The sequence below is a fragment of the Pan troglodytes genome, chromosome 4 (assembly GCF_028858775.2).
Source record: "Pan troglodytes isolate AG18354 chromosome 4, NHGRI_mPanTro3-v2.0_pri, whole genome shotgun sequence".
Taxonomy (NCBI): Eukaryota; Metazoa; Chordata; class Mammalia; order Primates; family Hominidae; genus Pan; species Pan troglodytes.
In genome coordinates, this window is record NC_072402.2 from 173947552 (window position 1) to 173965128 (window position 17577).

General features: G+C 42.8%; 1 protein-coding gene across 6 annotated transcripts in view; it reads left to right on the forward strand.

The window, feature by feature from the left end:
* Positions 1-17544, forward strand: part of SIMC1 (SUMO interacting motifs containing 1) — a 102990-nt gene extending 85446 nt beyond the window's left edge. For 5 of the 6 annotated variants that reach the window (XM_016954259.4, XM_016954261.4, XM_063810865.1 and 2 more), the window contains 3 exons: positions 8310-8466; positions 8652-8736; positions 16738-17544. In XM_016954259.4, coding sequence (XP_016809748.1) covers positions 8310-8466; positions 8652-8736; positions 16738-17018 — 523 coding nt within the window. In that variant the 3' untranslated portion in view covers positions 17019-17544. The remainder of the gene's footprint in view (positions 1-8309; positions 8467-8651; positions 8737-16737) is intronic. The other variant, XM_016954260.4, reaches the window with a different exon arrangement.
* Positions 17545-17577: the final 33 nt, after the last annotated feature.

Sequence of the window (17577 nt, forward strand, 5' to 3'; positions counted from 1 at the left end):
AGAAAAGGTACTGGGCTGGGTGGTAATGGTGGCAGTGGTGGTGGTGGTGGTAAACACCTCCCTGAGTATGCCTTTTTGTGTGGCTGTAAACACTTTTTAGAGTCATGTTAACCCATTTATGCCTGGGGTTCAACATTTTTTGTGTGAAAAATCAGACCTTGGCAATGACCTTGAGCAGTAGGATACAAATAACTCTCACAAGTTTAGCGTTCCAATAATGGAACACTGGGCATAAATTTAATGTTTTACATACTCAAAAAATCAAGTTCACGGGGTGCCAAAAATGGAATACAAACAGAAACAAGTTAACCTAACTGTATTTTAATAAAATAAAGGAGAGCTAGCATGGTGGCATGCACCCACAGTTCCAACTACTCAGGAGGCTCCAGTAGGAGGATCACTTGAGCACAGGAGTATGAGGCTGGCCTGGGCAACACAGCAAAATCCTGTTGGTAATTAATCAATAAAAATGGAAGGGGTGAAGGGACAGGCCCAGGTAACTTTTTTTTAACCTTTTATTTTTATTTTATTTTAAATAACTGTAGATTCACAGGAAATTGCAAAACCTATTAGAAGTAGTGTATATCCTTTACACTGTTTTCCCCCAGATACAAGGGGAACTATAACTATAGTACAATATCACAAATAGGAAATTTACATTGGTACAATCCCAGACTTTATTCAGTTCTACCCATTCTCGTGCACTCATTTGTGTGAAGCTCTTTTTAGTTCTATTACCTGTGTAGATTTTTGTGACCGTCACCGCAGTCAAGATGTATAACTGTTCTGGCCGGGCGCGGGGGCTCACGCCTGTAATCCCAGCACTTTGGGAGGCCAAGACCGGCGGATCACGAGGTCAGGAGATCAAGACCATCCTGGCTAACACGGTGAAACCCCGTCTCTTCTAAAAATACAAAAAATTAGCCGGGTGCGGTGGCGGTCGCCTGTAGTCCCAGCTACTCGGGAGGCTGAGGCAGGAGAATGGCATGAACCCGGGAGGCGGAGCTTGCAGTGAGCAGAGATAGAGATAGTGCAACTGCAGTCCAGCCTGGGCGAAAGAGTCCAGCCTGGGCGAAAGAGCGAGACTCCCTCTTTAAAAAAAAAAAAAAAATGTATAGCTATTCCATCATCACAAGGATTCCTTGTGCTACCCTTTTATAGCTACAATCATCCATCCTCCCAGCTACTGGCAAATGCTAATCTGTTCTCTGACTGTGTCAAAGTAACTTAAAACACAATATTTGGACTAAATGTCATAATGGTAAAGACAAAATGAACTGAACTCTAGTTAGTAGGTTTCTTTTTCACAGAAATATACAATTCAAAAACGATTTTATGTGTATTCTAGGATTAAACAAATATATTGTGAATACTGAGAGCCAAGTTTCTCACTGTCAGAGAAAAGATTTACACATATGAAAAGGGGAAAGGTTAGAATAAACCCTGTGGTACTGGATTGGAATTGGAGGTATCAGTATGAACTTGTGGTTTCTAATAAATATAGAGATAGGAATAGATGTAGATGTGTGAGGGCTTATTTACATATATTATATATACACATACGTCTGTGTGTATTCATACATATGTTTCCTACCTCTGCCCACTGAGAGAGCATGGAAGCAATTATATCTTAGTAGCAGTGGAGCACACCTCATACCCAGATCTTTGTTTTTAAATTCCAGTTTACATGAAAGGGAACCAGGGCCAGGTGCGGTGGCTCACGCCTGTAATCCCAGCACTTTGGGAGGCCAAGGTGGGCAGGTCACTTGAGGTCAGGAGTTCGAGACCAGCCTGGCCAACATGGTGAAACCCTGTCTCTACTAAAAATAAAAAAATTAGCTGGGTGTGGTAGCATACGCCTGTTATCTCAGCTACTTGGAAGCCTGAGGCAGGAGAATCGCTTGAAACCAGGAGGTGGAGGTTGCAGTGAGCTAAGATCGCACCACTCCACTCCAGCCTGGGCAACAGAGCAAGTCTCCATCTCAAAAAAAAAGAAAGAAAGGGAACCAGAATTCCTTGAAGGAATGACTAACTCCAGAACTGTGTTAGGTAAAGTACAAGATGAGCCTGGAACATCTTGTGCCACAAAGGAAGTATTCAAAGACTATTCAGAACATGTCGAAAGACACAGGAGTCAGCTTAAAGGGGCTTTCAGTGACCAAATCTGGAATAATTTGAGCTCCAAAATGAATATTGACAGTAAAATAATATTATCTGTTGAATAAAACAGGAATCTATGATTCCAGTGCTGATAGGAAGAAAGAGACGGGACCCCTTTCTTACAGTAAAAAGCCAACTAATGTTAGAAAAAATGATGAATTAGGCAGAAATACTGTTTGGCAACCATCATAATATTCAGACGTGAATGGATACTAACATGGTGAAAGATTGTGGAGTAACAAGATATTTGCATGGTCTCTAAGTATGTTCCCACAAGATACTTATTTATTACAAAGGGAAAAATAGCAACTTTACAATGGAGACACTACCATAGTCAAGTGATCAAAGTTCACACCAACAATGGGACAAATTGATGTCATGTGCCTTTTTATACAAGGCATTGAGAACAACAAAACACCATTTTTTCAGTACTGCCAAAAATGTATAACCTTCATCCATTCATGGGAAAAGTTCAGCCTAATGTCAAATGAGAGATGTTCCTTGAAAAAAACTGGCATGTGCTTTTCAAAAATGTCAGTATCCACTTTGGGAGGCCAAGGCGGGTGGATCACGAGGTCAGGAGATCAATACCATCCTGGCTAACACAGTGAAACCCCGTCTCTATTAAAAATACAAAAAATTAGCCAGGCATGGTGGCAGGCCCCTGTAGTCCCAGCTACTCGGGAGGCTGAGGCAGGAGAATGGCATGAACCCAGGAGGCGGAGCTTGCAGTGAGCCGAGATGGCGCCACTGCACTCCAGCCTGGGCGACAGAGCGAGACTCCGTCTAAAAAAAAAAAAAAAAAAAGTCAGTATCATGAAAGACAAAGCAATGTAAAGCAATTCTCCTGCCTCAGCCTTCTGAGTAGCTGGGATTACAGGTGCCCCCACCATGCCCTGCTAATTTTTATATTTTTAGTAGGGAAGGGGTTTCACCATGTTGGCCAGGCTGGTCTCGAACTCCTGTCCTCAAGTGATCCACCCACCTTGGCCTCCCAAAGTGCTGGGATTGCAGGCATGAGCCACTGCACCCAGCCCTATGTCTGCAACTTACTCTCAGATAATTCAAAGAAAAACAGACAGACAGATGGATAAAGAAGATGTGGTAGGCCAGATGCAGTTGGCTCATGCCTGTGATCCTAGCACTTTGGGAGGCCAAGGTGGGCGAATCAGCTGAGGTCAGGAGTTCAAGACCAGCTTGGCCAGCATGGTGAAACTCCATCTCTACTAAAAATACAAAAATTAGCCAGGTGTGGTGGCGGGCGCCTGTAATCTCAGCTACTCGGGAGGCTGAGGCAGGAGAATTGCTTGAACCCAGGAGGCCGAGGCTGCAGTGAGCCAAGATTGTGCCACTGCACTCCAGCCTGGGCGACAGAGCAAGACTGTCTAAAAAAAAAAAACAAACACAAACTTTGCATTATTCTTGCAATTCAGTATGTCTGAAATTGTCAATACAAAAAGATAAGAAAAAAGGTTATGTTTATTGTAAACAGTATATAGTTGGCATTTGTTGTTTTAGCCAGCTGAAAATTCCTGCTCTTTAATAGAAGTATTGGTTTTATACCTGTAATCTGACTATTTGTTTCCTGTTTGTTCTTTCCTCCTCTTCTGGCTTTTGGATTAATTGAAGATTTTCTATTATTCCATTTTATCTCTCCTGTTGGCTTTTAGTTCTCTTTTTTAAATTAAAATCTTTTTGGTTTTTTTTGTTTGTTTGTTTGCTTGTTTTCTGAGTCAGAGTTTTGCTTTTGTTGCCTAGACTGGAGTGCAATGGCGCGATCTCAGCTCACCACAACCTCCGCCTCCCGGGTTCAAGAGATTCTCCTGCCTCAGCCTCCCAAGTAGCTGGGATTACAGGCATGCGCCACCAGACCCGGCTAACTTTGCATTTTTAGTAGAGACGGGGTTTCTCCATGTTGGTCAGGCTAGTCTCGAACTCCCAACCTCAGGTTATCCACCCGCCTCAGCCTCCCACAGTGCTGGGATTACAGACATGAGCCACCGTGCCTGGCCTTAGTTTATTTTTAGATTAAAATCTTATTTTGACATAATTGTAAATTCACATGCAATTTTAAGGAATGTTAAATATTAAATAGTATTAGATAAATATTGTATTCAATATTACATATTATTGGATAAAAATAAATATAAACTTTATTCAATATTAAAATTATTAAAGAGTTCAGAGACAACCCAGATAATCTTTTTCCAATTTCCCCCAATGGTAATATATTACAAAACTATAGTACAGTATCACAACCAGGATATTGTGATTGACATAAGCCAAGATATAGAACATTTCCATCACTTCAAGGATTGCTCTTCTTGCCTTTTTATAGCCACACCCACTTCCCTCCCATCCCAACCCCTTTCTTAACCCCTGTCAACCATTAATCTGTTTTCCATTTTTTATATTTGTGTCATTTCAAGAATGTGATATAAATGGCCTAGGCACAATGGCTCACGCCTATAATCCCAGCACTTTGGGAGGCCAAGGTGGGCAGATCACTTGATGTCAGGAGTGCAAGACCAGCCTGGCCAACACAGCAAAACCCCATCTCTACTAAAAATACAAAAATTAGCCTGGCATCGTGGCGCACACCTGTAATCCCAGCTACTTGGGAGGCTGAGGCAGGAGAAACACTTGAACACAGGAGGCAGAGGTTGCAGTGAGCCAAGATTGCACCACTGCACTCCAGCCTGGGCGACAGAGCAAGACTCCATCTCAAACATAAAAAGAAAAAGAAAATGATATAAATGGAATCATTTGGTATATAACCTTTTGGGACTGGCTTTTTTTCACTCAGCATAATTCCCTGGTGATTCATCCAGGTTGTGGGGTTTTTTTGGTGTTTTGTTGTGTTTTGTTTGAGATAGGGTCTCACTCTGTCGCCCAGACTGGAGTCCAGTGGTGCAATCTAAGCTCACCGCAACCTCTGCCTCCCAAGGCTCAAGTGATTCTCCTGTCTCACCCTCCCAAGTAGCTGAGATGACAGGTGCGCACCACCACGCCCAGCTAATTTTTGTATTTTTAGTAGAGACGGGGTTTCACCGTGTTGGCCAGGCTGGTCTTGAACTCCTGACCTCAGTTGATTCCCCCACCTTGGCCTCCCAGAGTGCCGGGATTACAGGTGTGAGCCACTGTACCTGGCCTAAATACAGATTTTTAATATTTTTTTTTTGCCCCAACCTCTCTTATCTTCTGGGAATCTAAGTGTACATATAGATCTGTTCCACAGATCACCGAGGCTCTGTTTTTTTCTATTGCTGTTTAGTTTCATTTATTTTGTTTTCTCTCTCTCTCTCTCAATAGTCTTTAAAATCCATTTTTTTAATTCCCCCAGTGCCCAATCTGCTGTTAAGTCTATTATTGTTTTGTTTTTTTTTTTGGAACTAGAGTTAACATTTGGTTCCTTTTTATTCTTTTTGCTGCAAGTCTTCATCTAGTCACTGATGATGTACATCTTAATTGACTTGCTTGCTTTTGAAAATCTTGAACATATTTATAATAGTTATCTAAAAGCCCCTCACAACTAATTCCAACATGTATGTCACCTCTTGGTCTGTTTCTATGGACATTTGCTCCTGGTTATGAATTACATCTTCCTGCTTTTTTTACTTGTCTGGTAATTTTATTGTGTTCTGGACATTGTGGGCACTACATTGTTGAGAGTCTGGATTTTGCTCTCTTTCTTTAAAGAGTATTGACTTTTATTCTGACAGGCAGTTAATTTGCTGGCAGATTAGCTTTTTCCTGTTGAGGCTTGTTTCTAGGATTTGTGAGGATGGTTCCACAGCAGCCCTTATTAAGGAGCTACATTCTTGAGGCTTAATCTTTCTGGGGTCTCAACTGAATGTCCAGGATATTCAGTGAGATCTCTCCACACTGACTCCTTGAAACACCAGTATCTTTCAGCACTCTGAGATCTCCAGAATTCCCAGCCAGCTTGCAACCCCCCAGTAGCTGTTCTCCACCAGGCTTTTGGGGCTTCCCCCTACACATGTGCCAACAGGTTCCCTTACACACATTTCCTGAGCACCCTATTCTCTGACACAAATTCTAGACACCTCAACTGTCCTAAACTCCAGCCTCTGTTTTGTCTGCCCAAGAAGCCCCCTCTCTTCTATTTTGGACCCACACCTTCCTCTGCCTTCATTAGAAAGTGCCCCCAGCAAGAAATCTGGAGTACATGAAGTTTACCACCTTTGTTTCTCTTCTCTCAAGAATCACAGTCCTGCAGGGCACAGTGGCTCATGCCTATAATCCTAGCATTTTGGGAGGCAGTTGGGGTGGATCACCTGAGGTCAGGAGTTCGAGACCAGCCTGGCCAACATGGTGAAACATGTCTCTACTAAAAATACAAAAATTAGCTGGGCATGGTGGTGGGTGCCTATAATCCCAGCGGCTCAGGAGGCTGAGGCAGGAGAATTGCTTGAACCCGGCGGGTGGGGGTGGAGGTTGCAGTGAGCTGAGATCAGGCCACTTCACTCCAGCCTGGGCAAAAGAGCGAAACTCTGTCTCAAAATAATAATAATAATAATAATAATAATCACAGTCCTTTGTAGTAAGTTCTCTAATGCCTGAAAATGGTTGTTTTCTATATTTCCTCTGGTTTTATCATTGATTATGACAGAAAGGAAAGTCCAACATCAGTTACTGTGTTGAGGCTGGATCTAGATGTTGGCCTTTCTTTGTATCTTTTTTTTTTTTTTTTTTTTTTTTTTAGATTGAGTCTCGCTGTGTTGCCCAGGCTGGATTGCAGTGGTGCAGTCTTGGCTCACTGCAACCTCGGCCTCCCAGGTTCAAGCAATTCTCCTGCCTCAGCCTCCCAAGTAGCTGGGACTACAGGTGCACACCACCACGCCTGGCTAATTTTTTGTGTTTTAGTAGAGACAGGGTATTACCATTGTTGCCCAGACTGGTCTCGAACTCCTGAGCTCAGGCAGTCCACCCACCTCGGCTTCCCAAAGTGCTAGGATTACAGGCGTGGGCCACCGTGCCCGGCCTTGTTTTTAAATTTTTAATTTGAATTGCTCTAGGTAATTCTACCTACAGTTCCTACTGTGTTCCATATATTGAAATTATGTCCTTGTCCTTTGTAGATCTCTGAGTTTACCATCTGCAGATTATAAAGCAAGCCCTGGCACAAAAATTAGAAGAGAAAATAGTTTCAAATAAAAAAATACTATGGCCAGGCACAGTGGCTCATGCCTGTAATCCCAACACTTTGGGAGGCCAGGGTGGGAAGATTGCTTGAGCCCAGGAGTTTGAGGCCAGCCCTGACAACATAGTGAGACCCCATCTCTACAAAAAAAATAATAATTAGCCAGAGACAGTGGCACACTCCTGTAGTTCCAGCTACTTGGGAGGCTGAGGTCAGAGGATCACTTTGAGCCCAAGAGATTGAGGCTGCAGTGTGTGATGATCACACCACTGCACTCCAGCCTGGATGACAGAGTGAGACCTGTCAGAAAGGCAGGGGTGGGGTGAGGGATGAAGGGAGGGAGAGGGAGGGAGGCAGGGAGGGGGGGAGAGAGAGAGAGAGAGATTAGAAAGCAAGAGAAAGAAAGAGAGAAATACCTCCTGCGTTGAGCCTTTTTGCCACTCCTAGACCACTCTCACCAGTGCTTCTGCCTCCATAGGAAGGCCACTTCCAGTCCCCAAATGTGCTCTCTTCTGTGTATCTCTGGAGCACCACTAGCACTTTGCATACAAGTACACTTGCCCTGCACTTTTTAAAGTTCCTTTTGCGTACCCCTTGCCCCTGTTCAACTATCAGCTTTTTGAGAGTGGTTCCTTTTATTTATCTTAATATTCCTTGTTGTGCCAAATAGTATTTGGCACATCATTGGCATTCAGAAATATTCTCATGATTAATTTTCATAGTTACAATGTGTAGTAATTATTTTTCATGTGTCCTAAACTTGTCTTTGTCAAATGTGAAAGACTTTTTCCTCATTCTAGCAGTTGCTAATCCAACAAACCCATTTCTACCCTGTCCACAGGTTTTGTGATTCTGTGGGCTTCCACGGTATTCCTTCTTAACTGTCTTTTTTAGGACAAATGTTGTACATTCAGGGTGAATTGTGGCTCATGTTCTTTGAAGCATAGTTGTGATGATTAACTCCCTCTTCCTCTTCTCCACACAGAGAAATGTTCTTTACTACCATGGAAAGCCACCTTCTGCGCTGCAAAGTGTTAGAAATCATATTCCTCCACAGCTGTGAGACACCCACCCGCCTGCCTCTGTCTCTGGCCCAGGCCCTCTACTTTCTGAATAATTCTACGTCACTGCTCAAGTGTCAGGTACATTTTTTCCTGCCCAATTTCAGGCCTAGAGCACCTTTCTTTGCTCTAGGCCCGAACCCTTCCCATAGGATTTTAGCTTAAAACACAACTGTTTGAGCATTCTGTAAAGGTGAATTGAAAACTGTACAAAAATTTTAACTGGGGAAGGCATTTATTATCAATCCATTTTACCATCTCTGCAGTCAGATAAAAGCCAGTGGCAGACTTGGGACGAATTGGTTGAGCATCTGCAGTTTCTGCTGTCCAGTTATCAACATGTTTTAAGAGGTAAGGAGCATTTGTTCACAAGTGGAGTAGTGGAAGGTCTCAATGGACATTTGTATTAGTCATAACTACACAGGATATTCTGATTTGTTGACATTGTTCCTTGGTTGTATGTAACTTATTATAAGGGATAAGAAATGACATAGCCGGAGTCACCACTGTGGAAAGAATTCACATATTCTTGTTATGGCCGACAATACATGGTCCTCATAGTTGTAAGGTTGTGTAGGTAAGCAGAAGTCATCAGAACCTCCAGCCTGGCCAACATGGTGAAACCCTGTCTCTACTAAAAATACAAAAATTAGCCAGGCGTGGTGGTGTATGCCTGTACTCCCAGCTACTCAGGAGGTTGAAGCAGGAGAATCATTTGAACCCGGGAGGCAGAGGTTGCAGTGAGCCAAGATCATGCCACTGCATTCCAGCCTGGGCAACAGAGTGGGACCCTGTCTCAAGGGGGGGGAAAAAAAAGAGAAGTCATCAGAACCTGAGAAGGACTCAGGAATGCCTGAAGACCCCTGGCATCCTCCCTTGGCCTGTCACTGCAGCATCTTTGCTCACTGACTGTGGACATTGTAAACATTGTAAACATCCGTCAATACAATGTAAGTACAGAGCAAATCAGGAGCAAGGTGAACATGTACATCTTGCAGAAGATGTAAGGTACTCTAAGTCTATGAAAGTGGCTCTTCAGAGCTGCTTGGGTCACAGGTGAAGCCAGTGACCAATGACGATGTAGGAGAGTTAGACCAGGTAACCCTCAGAAGGTAAATGTTGACCAGGATAATGATGGAATAGCTGCTTCAAATGAGAATGATTTTATTAGCCAAGGATTAATGAGGCCTATGGGGAAACTGAAGAACTGATGAATTATTAATTACTGGAGGAAAAATAGTAACTTGCTAGGGGAGAAACCTGGCATTCTTCCTGGATGTGATTGACGGAGAAGGATGCATCATCATGTATGTAATGTTCTTGCCAAAAGTTCATGACCTGGATCCAATGGCCAGGACACTTCAGACAAAACCAGATTGAGTGACCTTTTAGAAAATAACTGACCTGTACTTTTTTAAAGTGCCAGTGTTTTAAAAACAAAGACAGACTGAGATACTCTTCCACATTTAAAAGAAACTAAAGCACATAAATACTACATACAAGGCATGACCCTAGGCTGGATCCTGAACAGGAGAAAAGATGTCATAAATGGGGAGACGAGAGTTTTCCAGAAAGAAAGAACAGCATGTCCTAGAGCCTTGAGGCAAGAAGTTGCTTAGTGTGAGTCCAAGGAACATAGAACAAACTAGCAGGGCAAGGCTGTAGTACATTGTTCGGACAATTGGTAAAACTTTAATAGATGATAACATTATTGTGTCCATATTAAATTCCCTATTTTTGATAATCATACTGGATTATGATAGTAAATGTCCTTGGCCTTAGGAAATCCATACTGAAGTATTGAGGGGTAGAGGGGCATAGTGTCTGCAACTTATTCCCAAATAGTGAGGGAAAAAAGTATACAAGTGAAATACACCTGCCCATGATCATATTTAGGTTTATTTTAACTCAGTAATGGCACTTGGGAAAGTAAGATAGCTCTCAGACCCTCTCAGGCCAGGAATTGAGAAAGCTGTTGTAGAGACTTTAAAAAAAATAAAGTACTGGATTTAAGACAGAAAGTCTGAGTTTAAATCCGAACTTCACCATTTACTCCGTGTTGGGCAGCTAACAGTGTCTCTAGGCCTCGGTTTCTTCCTTCTATAGAATGGGGATGATAGTATGTAACTTGCAAGGATTATTAATGAGTGAAAAAAGTAATGTGTTTAATGTTCATTGAATCTGTCTTCCTGCATCCCTGGGCAGAGGTAGGCTAAGGGTCTTCTCTGTGTTTCAGACTGTTGTAACTAACACTTAAAAGAGTACATTGTCGGCCAGGCATGGTGGCTCACGCCTGTAATTCCAGCACTTTGGGAGGCCGAGGTGGGCGAATCACAAGGTCAGGAGTTCGAGGCCAGCCTGACCAACATGGTGAAACCCCGTCTCTACTAAAAATACAAAAAAATTAGCTGGGTGTAGTGGCGGGGTCTTGTAATCCCAGCTACTCAGGAGGCTGAAGCAGGAGAATCATTTGAACCCGGGAGGTGGAGGTTGCAGTGAGCCAAGATCGTACCACTACACTCCAGCCCTGGTGACAGAGTGAGACTCTGTCTCAAAAAAAATAAAAGAGTATGTTGTCCAGTCCATGCATGATATGTGGTTGTGCAGTTTGTGCATTTGTAGCACCCTCAAAGAAAGGTGCATGTCCTCCTCCAAACAAAGACCCGAAGGCAAGTTCCATGTGTTCTTACCCTCAGTGAGGCTTATGTAATTGTTTTGGAGATTACCAGAAAGGTTAATATTAACAGCTTGTTTTAAAGGTGAAACATTTCTTGTTCCTTTCTATTTTGATTCCCGGGGAATACACCTATCATGGGCAATAATGACTTAAGGTGGAAACAGAATCTACTTTTATTACAGAATGTTTTTTATGTTTTGATAAGAGAGAGAAAGGCCTCAAACCAGTATATATTGACCAAGAATAAATGGGGTGTGTTGCAGTGCTGTTTTATCCTTAAATGTTTGTTCCAGCTTCTTTGGGGTCCAAGAGTTAGGAAGGAGGAAAATTAGCACTAGTAGTTTGAAAACATTGTCCTGCAAAGAACACAGCCGAATGGTACCCTGCAATAGTCAGCGTCCTTGTCAGTCAGTAAGCATCTTACTGTGAGGGCCCTTCGTCTCATCTCTGCCTTCTGCGAGGGGTCTGTGGATGTTGTTGAGGGCATTTTGAGATCAGTCTGAGTTGTCTAGCTCCACTAGTTGTCTAGCTGCAAGAGTGGGAGAAGAAGGGAAGGGATTAGAGAGCCCCAGCTTTCCTTTTGTTTAGGGGAACTCTCAGCATGGAGGAAGAAAGGAAAAGAGATTAGGTAAATTCACCTGCACTGGTTTATATAATCCAAAAACCTTGTGAAGGTATCACCCCCTGTTACAGATGGGAAAACAAAGGCTGAGAGAAAAGCAAATGCAGAGCTAGGATTCAAACAGGTCTGTCAGAGACACGGATTCTGGGCTGTCAGTTGAGCTCATGTTCTTGTTCTTTGGCCGAGAGAATCAATCCCCCCCACCCCAGTTGCATAGCCGTGTGGCTCAAGTTTCAGCCTCAGCAAAATTACAAAGTGCTGCCTGTCATGGAGTTTATGAGTATGAATTCTAGGGATTTGAACATATAATATTTCAATGAACAAATGCATGCTTTTCCTGAATCCTGCTCATCTGGCCAGCATAGCTTGCAGAAGTCAGTCCCAGTCATTCTGAGGACAGTCACACACACGGTCTCCCTGCAAGGAGCCCTGTCCACGGACGGGGAAAAGCAGAAGCAGGTAGGATCAGTTCAATTCATATATTTATCGAGACAACAGATATCTACTGAATGTCCTCTCTGTCCTCTGTGCTCACTGGGAAAACCTTAATGAATAAGACCAGCATGGCCTCTGCCCTCACAGAGCTTATTGTTTAGTGGAGAGGAGAGATTGAGCCTAAACGAATAATCATACAAGTAACCTATAGTTACATAGAGTAAATGCTATGAAGGAAGTACAAGTGCACAGAATCTATTTTTGGAGGGATCCAGGAAGGCCTCCCTGAAGAAGTGATACCTCATCTAAGACATTAAGTAGGCGGGGTGCAAGGACTCACCCCTGTAATCCTAACACTTTGGGATGCTGAGGTGGATGTATCACCTGAGGTCAGGAGTTCAAGACCAGCCTGGCCAACATGGCAAATCCCCATCTCTACTAAAAATACAAAAATTAGCCAGGCGTGGTGGTGGGTACCTGTAATCCCAGCTGCTTGGGAGGCTGAGGCAGGAGAATTGGTTGACCCTGGGAGGCAGAGGTTGCAGTGAGCTGAGATTGTGCCACTGCACTCCAGCCTGGGCAGCAGAGCAAGACTCCATCTCAAAAAGAAAGAAATAAAAGACATGAAGTAATGGTGTTAGCCAGGCAAATGGGGAGACAAGAGTTTTCCAGAAAGAAGGAACTGAATGTCCAAGGGCCTTGAGGCAAAAAGATGCTTAGTGATGAGTCCAAGGAACATAGAACAAGCTAGCAGGGCAAGGATGTAGTGAGTAAGGGGAGAATAACACTAAATGAGACTAGAATAGTCCATGGGGGAGGTTGCGAAGGGCCATCTTGGCCATGCTAAGGAAATTCAGCTGGTTCCAAGAACAGAGTGAAGCCATCAAAGTGGTTGGTTCCAAGTAAGGGAGTGTCATGATCAGATCTGCAAATTTAAAGGCCGCTCTACCTGATGTGTAGCGAATCATTTGGCAGAGGGCCAGAGGGGCCAGGGGAGGGGTAATGGTGACAAGGGTGTGGCAAGGACAGAAGGACAGTGGAGAAGGCAGTGGATGGGACAGAAGCACTTTGAAGATAACTTTGACAGGACTTAAGTGACTGAGTCTGAAGGGTGACTCCCAGGGTTCTGCCATTACTGACATGGAGAAAGATCTGCAAGGAAGATGAAGAGCTCAGGTTTGACATATTAGGTAGGAGATTCCTATAGTGATGATGATGATGATGATGATGATGATGATGAAATAATAACTAACTCTTGTATTGATCCAAAACTACTAACAATACTATCAGCTGAAATATCTTGAGCCAGGCATTATGGCTCAAACCCTTTTCAATGTTAAATGTCCTCATACAGTAATCAGCAACCTCTGACATAACAACTCTTATCCCTACCGAAGCATAAAATCCAAGGCCTTGTTGACTAGACCAGCAGGGCTGAAGTCCACTGGCCAGGGTTTCCTCCCCCATAGACAGTGCTGAGATGGGCACTGCTAACATTTGCTTCTTTAACTTTCCTGCATGATTTAATAAACTCCACATTCTTCTTGCTTGCCCTCTAAGTTTCCCCTGTCCCACCCTATTCCGTCAACTTTTTTTCCACTTGTTTCAAAATCATTTTTGTATTTTTCAGAGTGGCACATGCCTTAAGAAAATCAAAGTCTACAAAAAGGCTCTTCCTAAGACTATTCCTAACTAGTCTCAAATAAAACAGCTCATATTTCCCTATTTACAACCCTCTAAGTCTATAGATACCCTGTTTGCTCTCAAAGGCCAAACTCCACATTATAATGTGGCCTACCCTACCTTCCAATCTCATCTAGTACTTGTCTCCCTTTTATTACTCTGATTTTTTTAAGTTTCTCGATTTATAAAGTCATTACCTTATGTTAGCTGAAACACTTTAAGTATCAAATGTAATTTTCATTGCCTTCCATGGATGCCATTAACGTGGTATATGCATCCCCAGTGCTTCCACCCAGTTCCAGAGGCTGGGAAGTCCAAGGTCAAGGGGCTGCACCTGGGAAGGACTTCTTGCTGCGTCTTACCATGGCAGAAGGCTTCCTACCCTGATTTTCTGTCTCGTTCTCTAAGCATGCTTTTCCTCAGGACATTTGCTATTGCTGTTCTCCATGGACTGCTTTTCCTTTTGACCTTTGCATGGTTGCCTCCTCATCCGTCAATACTCAGCTCACAGACCCTCCGTGGCTAGAGTGGGCTGCTTGCCTTATTCCCCTCAGTGTTACTGTTTATCACAGCATCTGATTTATTTATTTGATTGCATTTGCCACAAACTATAATCAATATTATTGACTAACTTATCATCAGGCTTCCTGCAACTAGAATATCAGTCCACAAGGACTGGGCCCAAGGCTCTAAATTCCACTGTGTCCCCAGACTCTAGCCAGTTCCTGATATGCAGTAGGTGCTCAGTAAATGTGTGCTGTTTGAAGGTTGAAAGGGCCTTGCACTTCCATCTCAAGGCAGCTTTGTTTCCTGTGTTTCCAGACTTTTTGAACATGCTGTTGTATACTTACTGTACTTCTTCACAGATTACAGACTTTAGTTTTGAGAGATTTTACTTTTCCATCATTTTATCTGAAGGTTGAGAAAAAACATATTGAATGTATTACTTGAAAATGTAACCTGATAAACCACTTAAAATGTAACCTGATATACCACTTAAAATGATTTGTTCTGTGTCCTAAATCTGCATACAGTGTAGCTCAGTCCTTTTAATAACTGTTAGTGAAAGTGCCATCATCCCCGTTTGATAAATGAGGAGACTGAGAAATGATAGTGTACTTATGTGCAACTGGAAGTCTTCAAGTCCCCAGAACTCTCTCAATACATTTGCCTAATGTGACCTTGTGCTCATTTGCCTCAGTTCCACACACTTCTAGAATCTATTGGGGCTGGCCTGTAGATTTGGGATGAGATACCTTTATAACTTTTTGTTTTCCTATTTTCATTTTTAGACCTACAGAAAAGTAGAAAGAATAGTATAACGAATGCCCATATATATACCATTTACGCTGATTCATTAGCTGCTAAGATTTTGACATATTTGGTTTACCTATTGATCCATGTATATACCATTTTTTCTGAAACAGTTGATAAGTGCGCCATCATAATTGTATTGCTTAAGTACTTCAGCATGTTCAGCATGTATCTCCTAAGCGTAAGGATATTGTACTTCATACCACTGTGCATTATCACACTCACGAAACTTTTTTTTGTTTTGTTTTGTTTTGTTTTGTTTTTTTGAGACGGAGTCTAGCTCTGTCGTCCAGGCTGGAGTGCAGTGGTGTGATCTTGGCTCACTACAACCTCCACCTCCCGGGTTCAAGCAATTCTCCCACCCTCAGGCTTCCGAGTAGCTGGGATTACAGGCACGCACCACCATGCCCCGCTAATTTTTTTGTATTTTTAATAGAGACAGGGTTTCACCATGTTGGCCAGGCTGGTCTCAAACTCCTGACCTCAGGTGATCTGCCCATCTCTGCCTCCCAAAGCGCTGGTATGACAGGCATGAGCCACCACAGCCTGCCATGAAACTTGTTCTTGATAGAATATTATCTAATAGTGTCCCAGTAATATCCTTTTTAGGTAGTTGATTTTAGATTGAGCCAGGATACGGTCAAATATGAAGCACTGTACTTGGCAGTCATACTCTTTGGTCTCCTTTAGTCCAGCACAGTTCCCAGATTTTACTTGTCTTTCATAATAGACATTTTTTAAGAGTCCAGGCCAGTTATTTTGTACATGTCCTATGATTGGGATGTTTAATTGCTTACTCGTGATCACACTCATGTTAAATACTGTTGACAAGAACATGGAGTAGGCCAGGCACGGTGGCTCACACCTGTAATCCCAGCACTTTGGGAGGCCGAGGCTTGCGGATCACTGGAGGTCAGGAGTACACACACACACACACACACACCTGAGACTGGGTAATTTATAAAGAAAAGAAGTTTAGTTGGCTCACAGTTCTACAGGCTGTACAGGAGGCATAGTGGCCTTTGCTTCCAGTGAGGCCTCAGGAAACACAGTCGTGGCTCAAGGGGAAGCAGACACGTCTTACGTGGCCACAGCAGAATAAAGAGTGAGGAGGTGCTACGTAAACACTTTAAACCACCAGACCTCATGATAACTCACCATCACTAGAACAGCACCAAGGGGATGGTGCTCAACCATTCATGAGAAATCACCCCCACCAGGCCCCACCTCCAACATCAGGGATTACAATTTGGGACTGTCTAGTTGTTTATTCATGATCATACTCATGTTAAATACTATTGGCTAAAACATGGAATAGATGAAAATGTCTAATTGTTTCCTCAGTATTTTCATTTTTTGACCATGTTATGTGATCATAAAAAATGACACAGATCCAAACCATATCACTTTTTTTAATGTAAAACTTCTTAAGGACCCAAGAGAACCGAGAACAAAGGGCCTTTTGGAAGTGGAGTTACTGCAGGCACTCACACAGCCTTCGACTTGTATCCCTGTAGCTAGTCAGAAGTCTTTGCCAAGACTCTACCTACCAAAATTAGACTTCTTAAAAAGAATTAAAAAGCAGTTCAGAGCACCCAGCTGACTTTTTTCTCTCTTGCAGAACACTTAAGGAGTTCCGTGATCGACCGAAAGGACTTAATAATCAAAAGGATTAAGCCCAAACCCCAGCAAGGAGATGACATCACAGTGGTAGACGTAGAGAAGCAGATTGAGGCCTTCCGCAGCCGCCTGATCCAGATGCTGGGGGAGCCTCTTGTCCCCCAACTCCAAGACAAAGTGCACTTGTTGAAGCTCCTGCTCTTCTATGCTGCGGACTTGAACCCTGATGCAGAGCCCTTTCAAAAGGGCTGGAGCGGCTCCCGAGGGCCTGCCAAGCACTGAATGCCAAGAATACCTCCTGAACTCTCTCTCCAACTGCTTAGAAGCTCTAAAAGCATGAAAAGTGGTTAAAATCTTACAGGACCAAACCTGTATTATTTAATCAGTAGGTTGTAATTTCTAACTCTAGTAAATATCTTTTTTTAAATAATCCTATCCTAGCCTGTTCTCAAATATGGCTTAAATATACAAGGTATATATATTTTTTAATAAATTATTTATCTATACTTTTTTGAAACAGGTTAATACTCTGTGCACCACATGTTTAACATTTTCATTCAAGATGTGGAAAAAATCCCTCTGCTGAACCCAGTCTATACACCAATATTATGTCATTCAAGGTACCGACAACCTGTTTCAGGAGAGAGACGTTCATTTTTCCCTAATGAAATGCAAGCATTCTGTTAGACCTATTATATTGCCTGTTAATTTGACTGTAAGGAATAGGGGGTAGAAACAAAAGGATCAAGTGTGTTATAAAACATTTGATGTTAAAAGGAGACAATAAAAAGGCAATGGTTTTTCAAAATACCAAGTTCACTGTGACTCTGGGTGGGCAGAG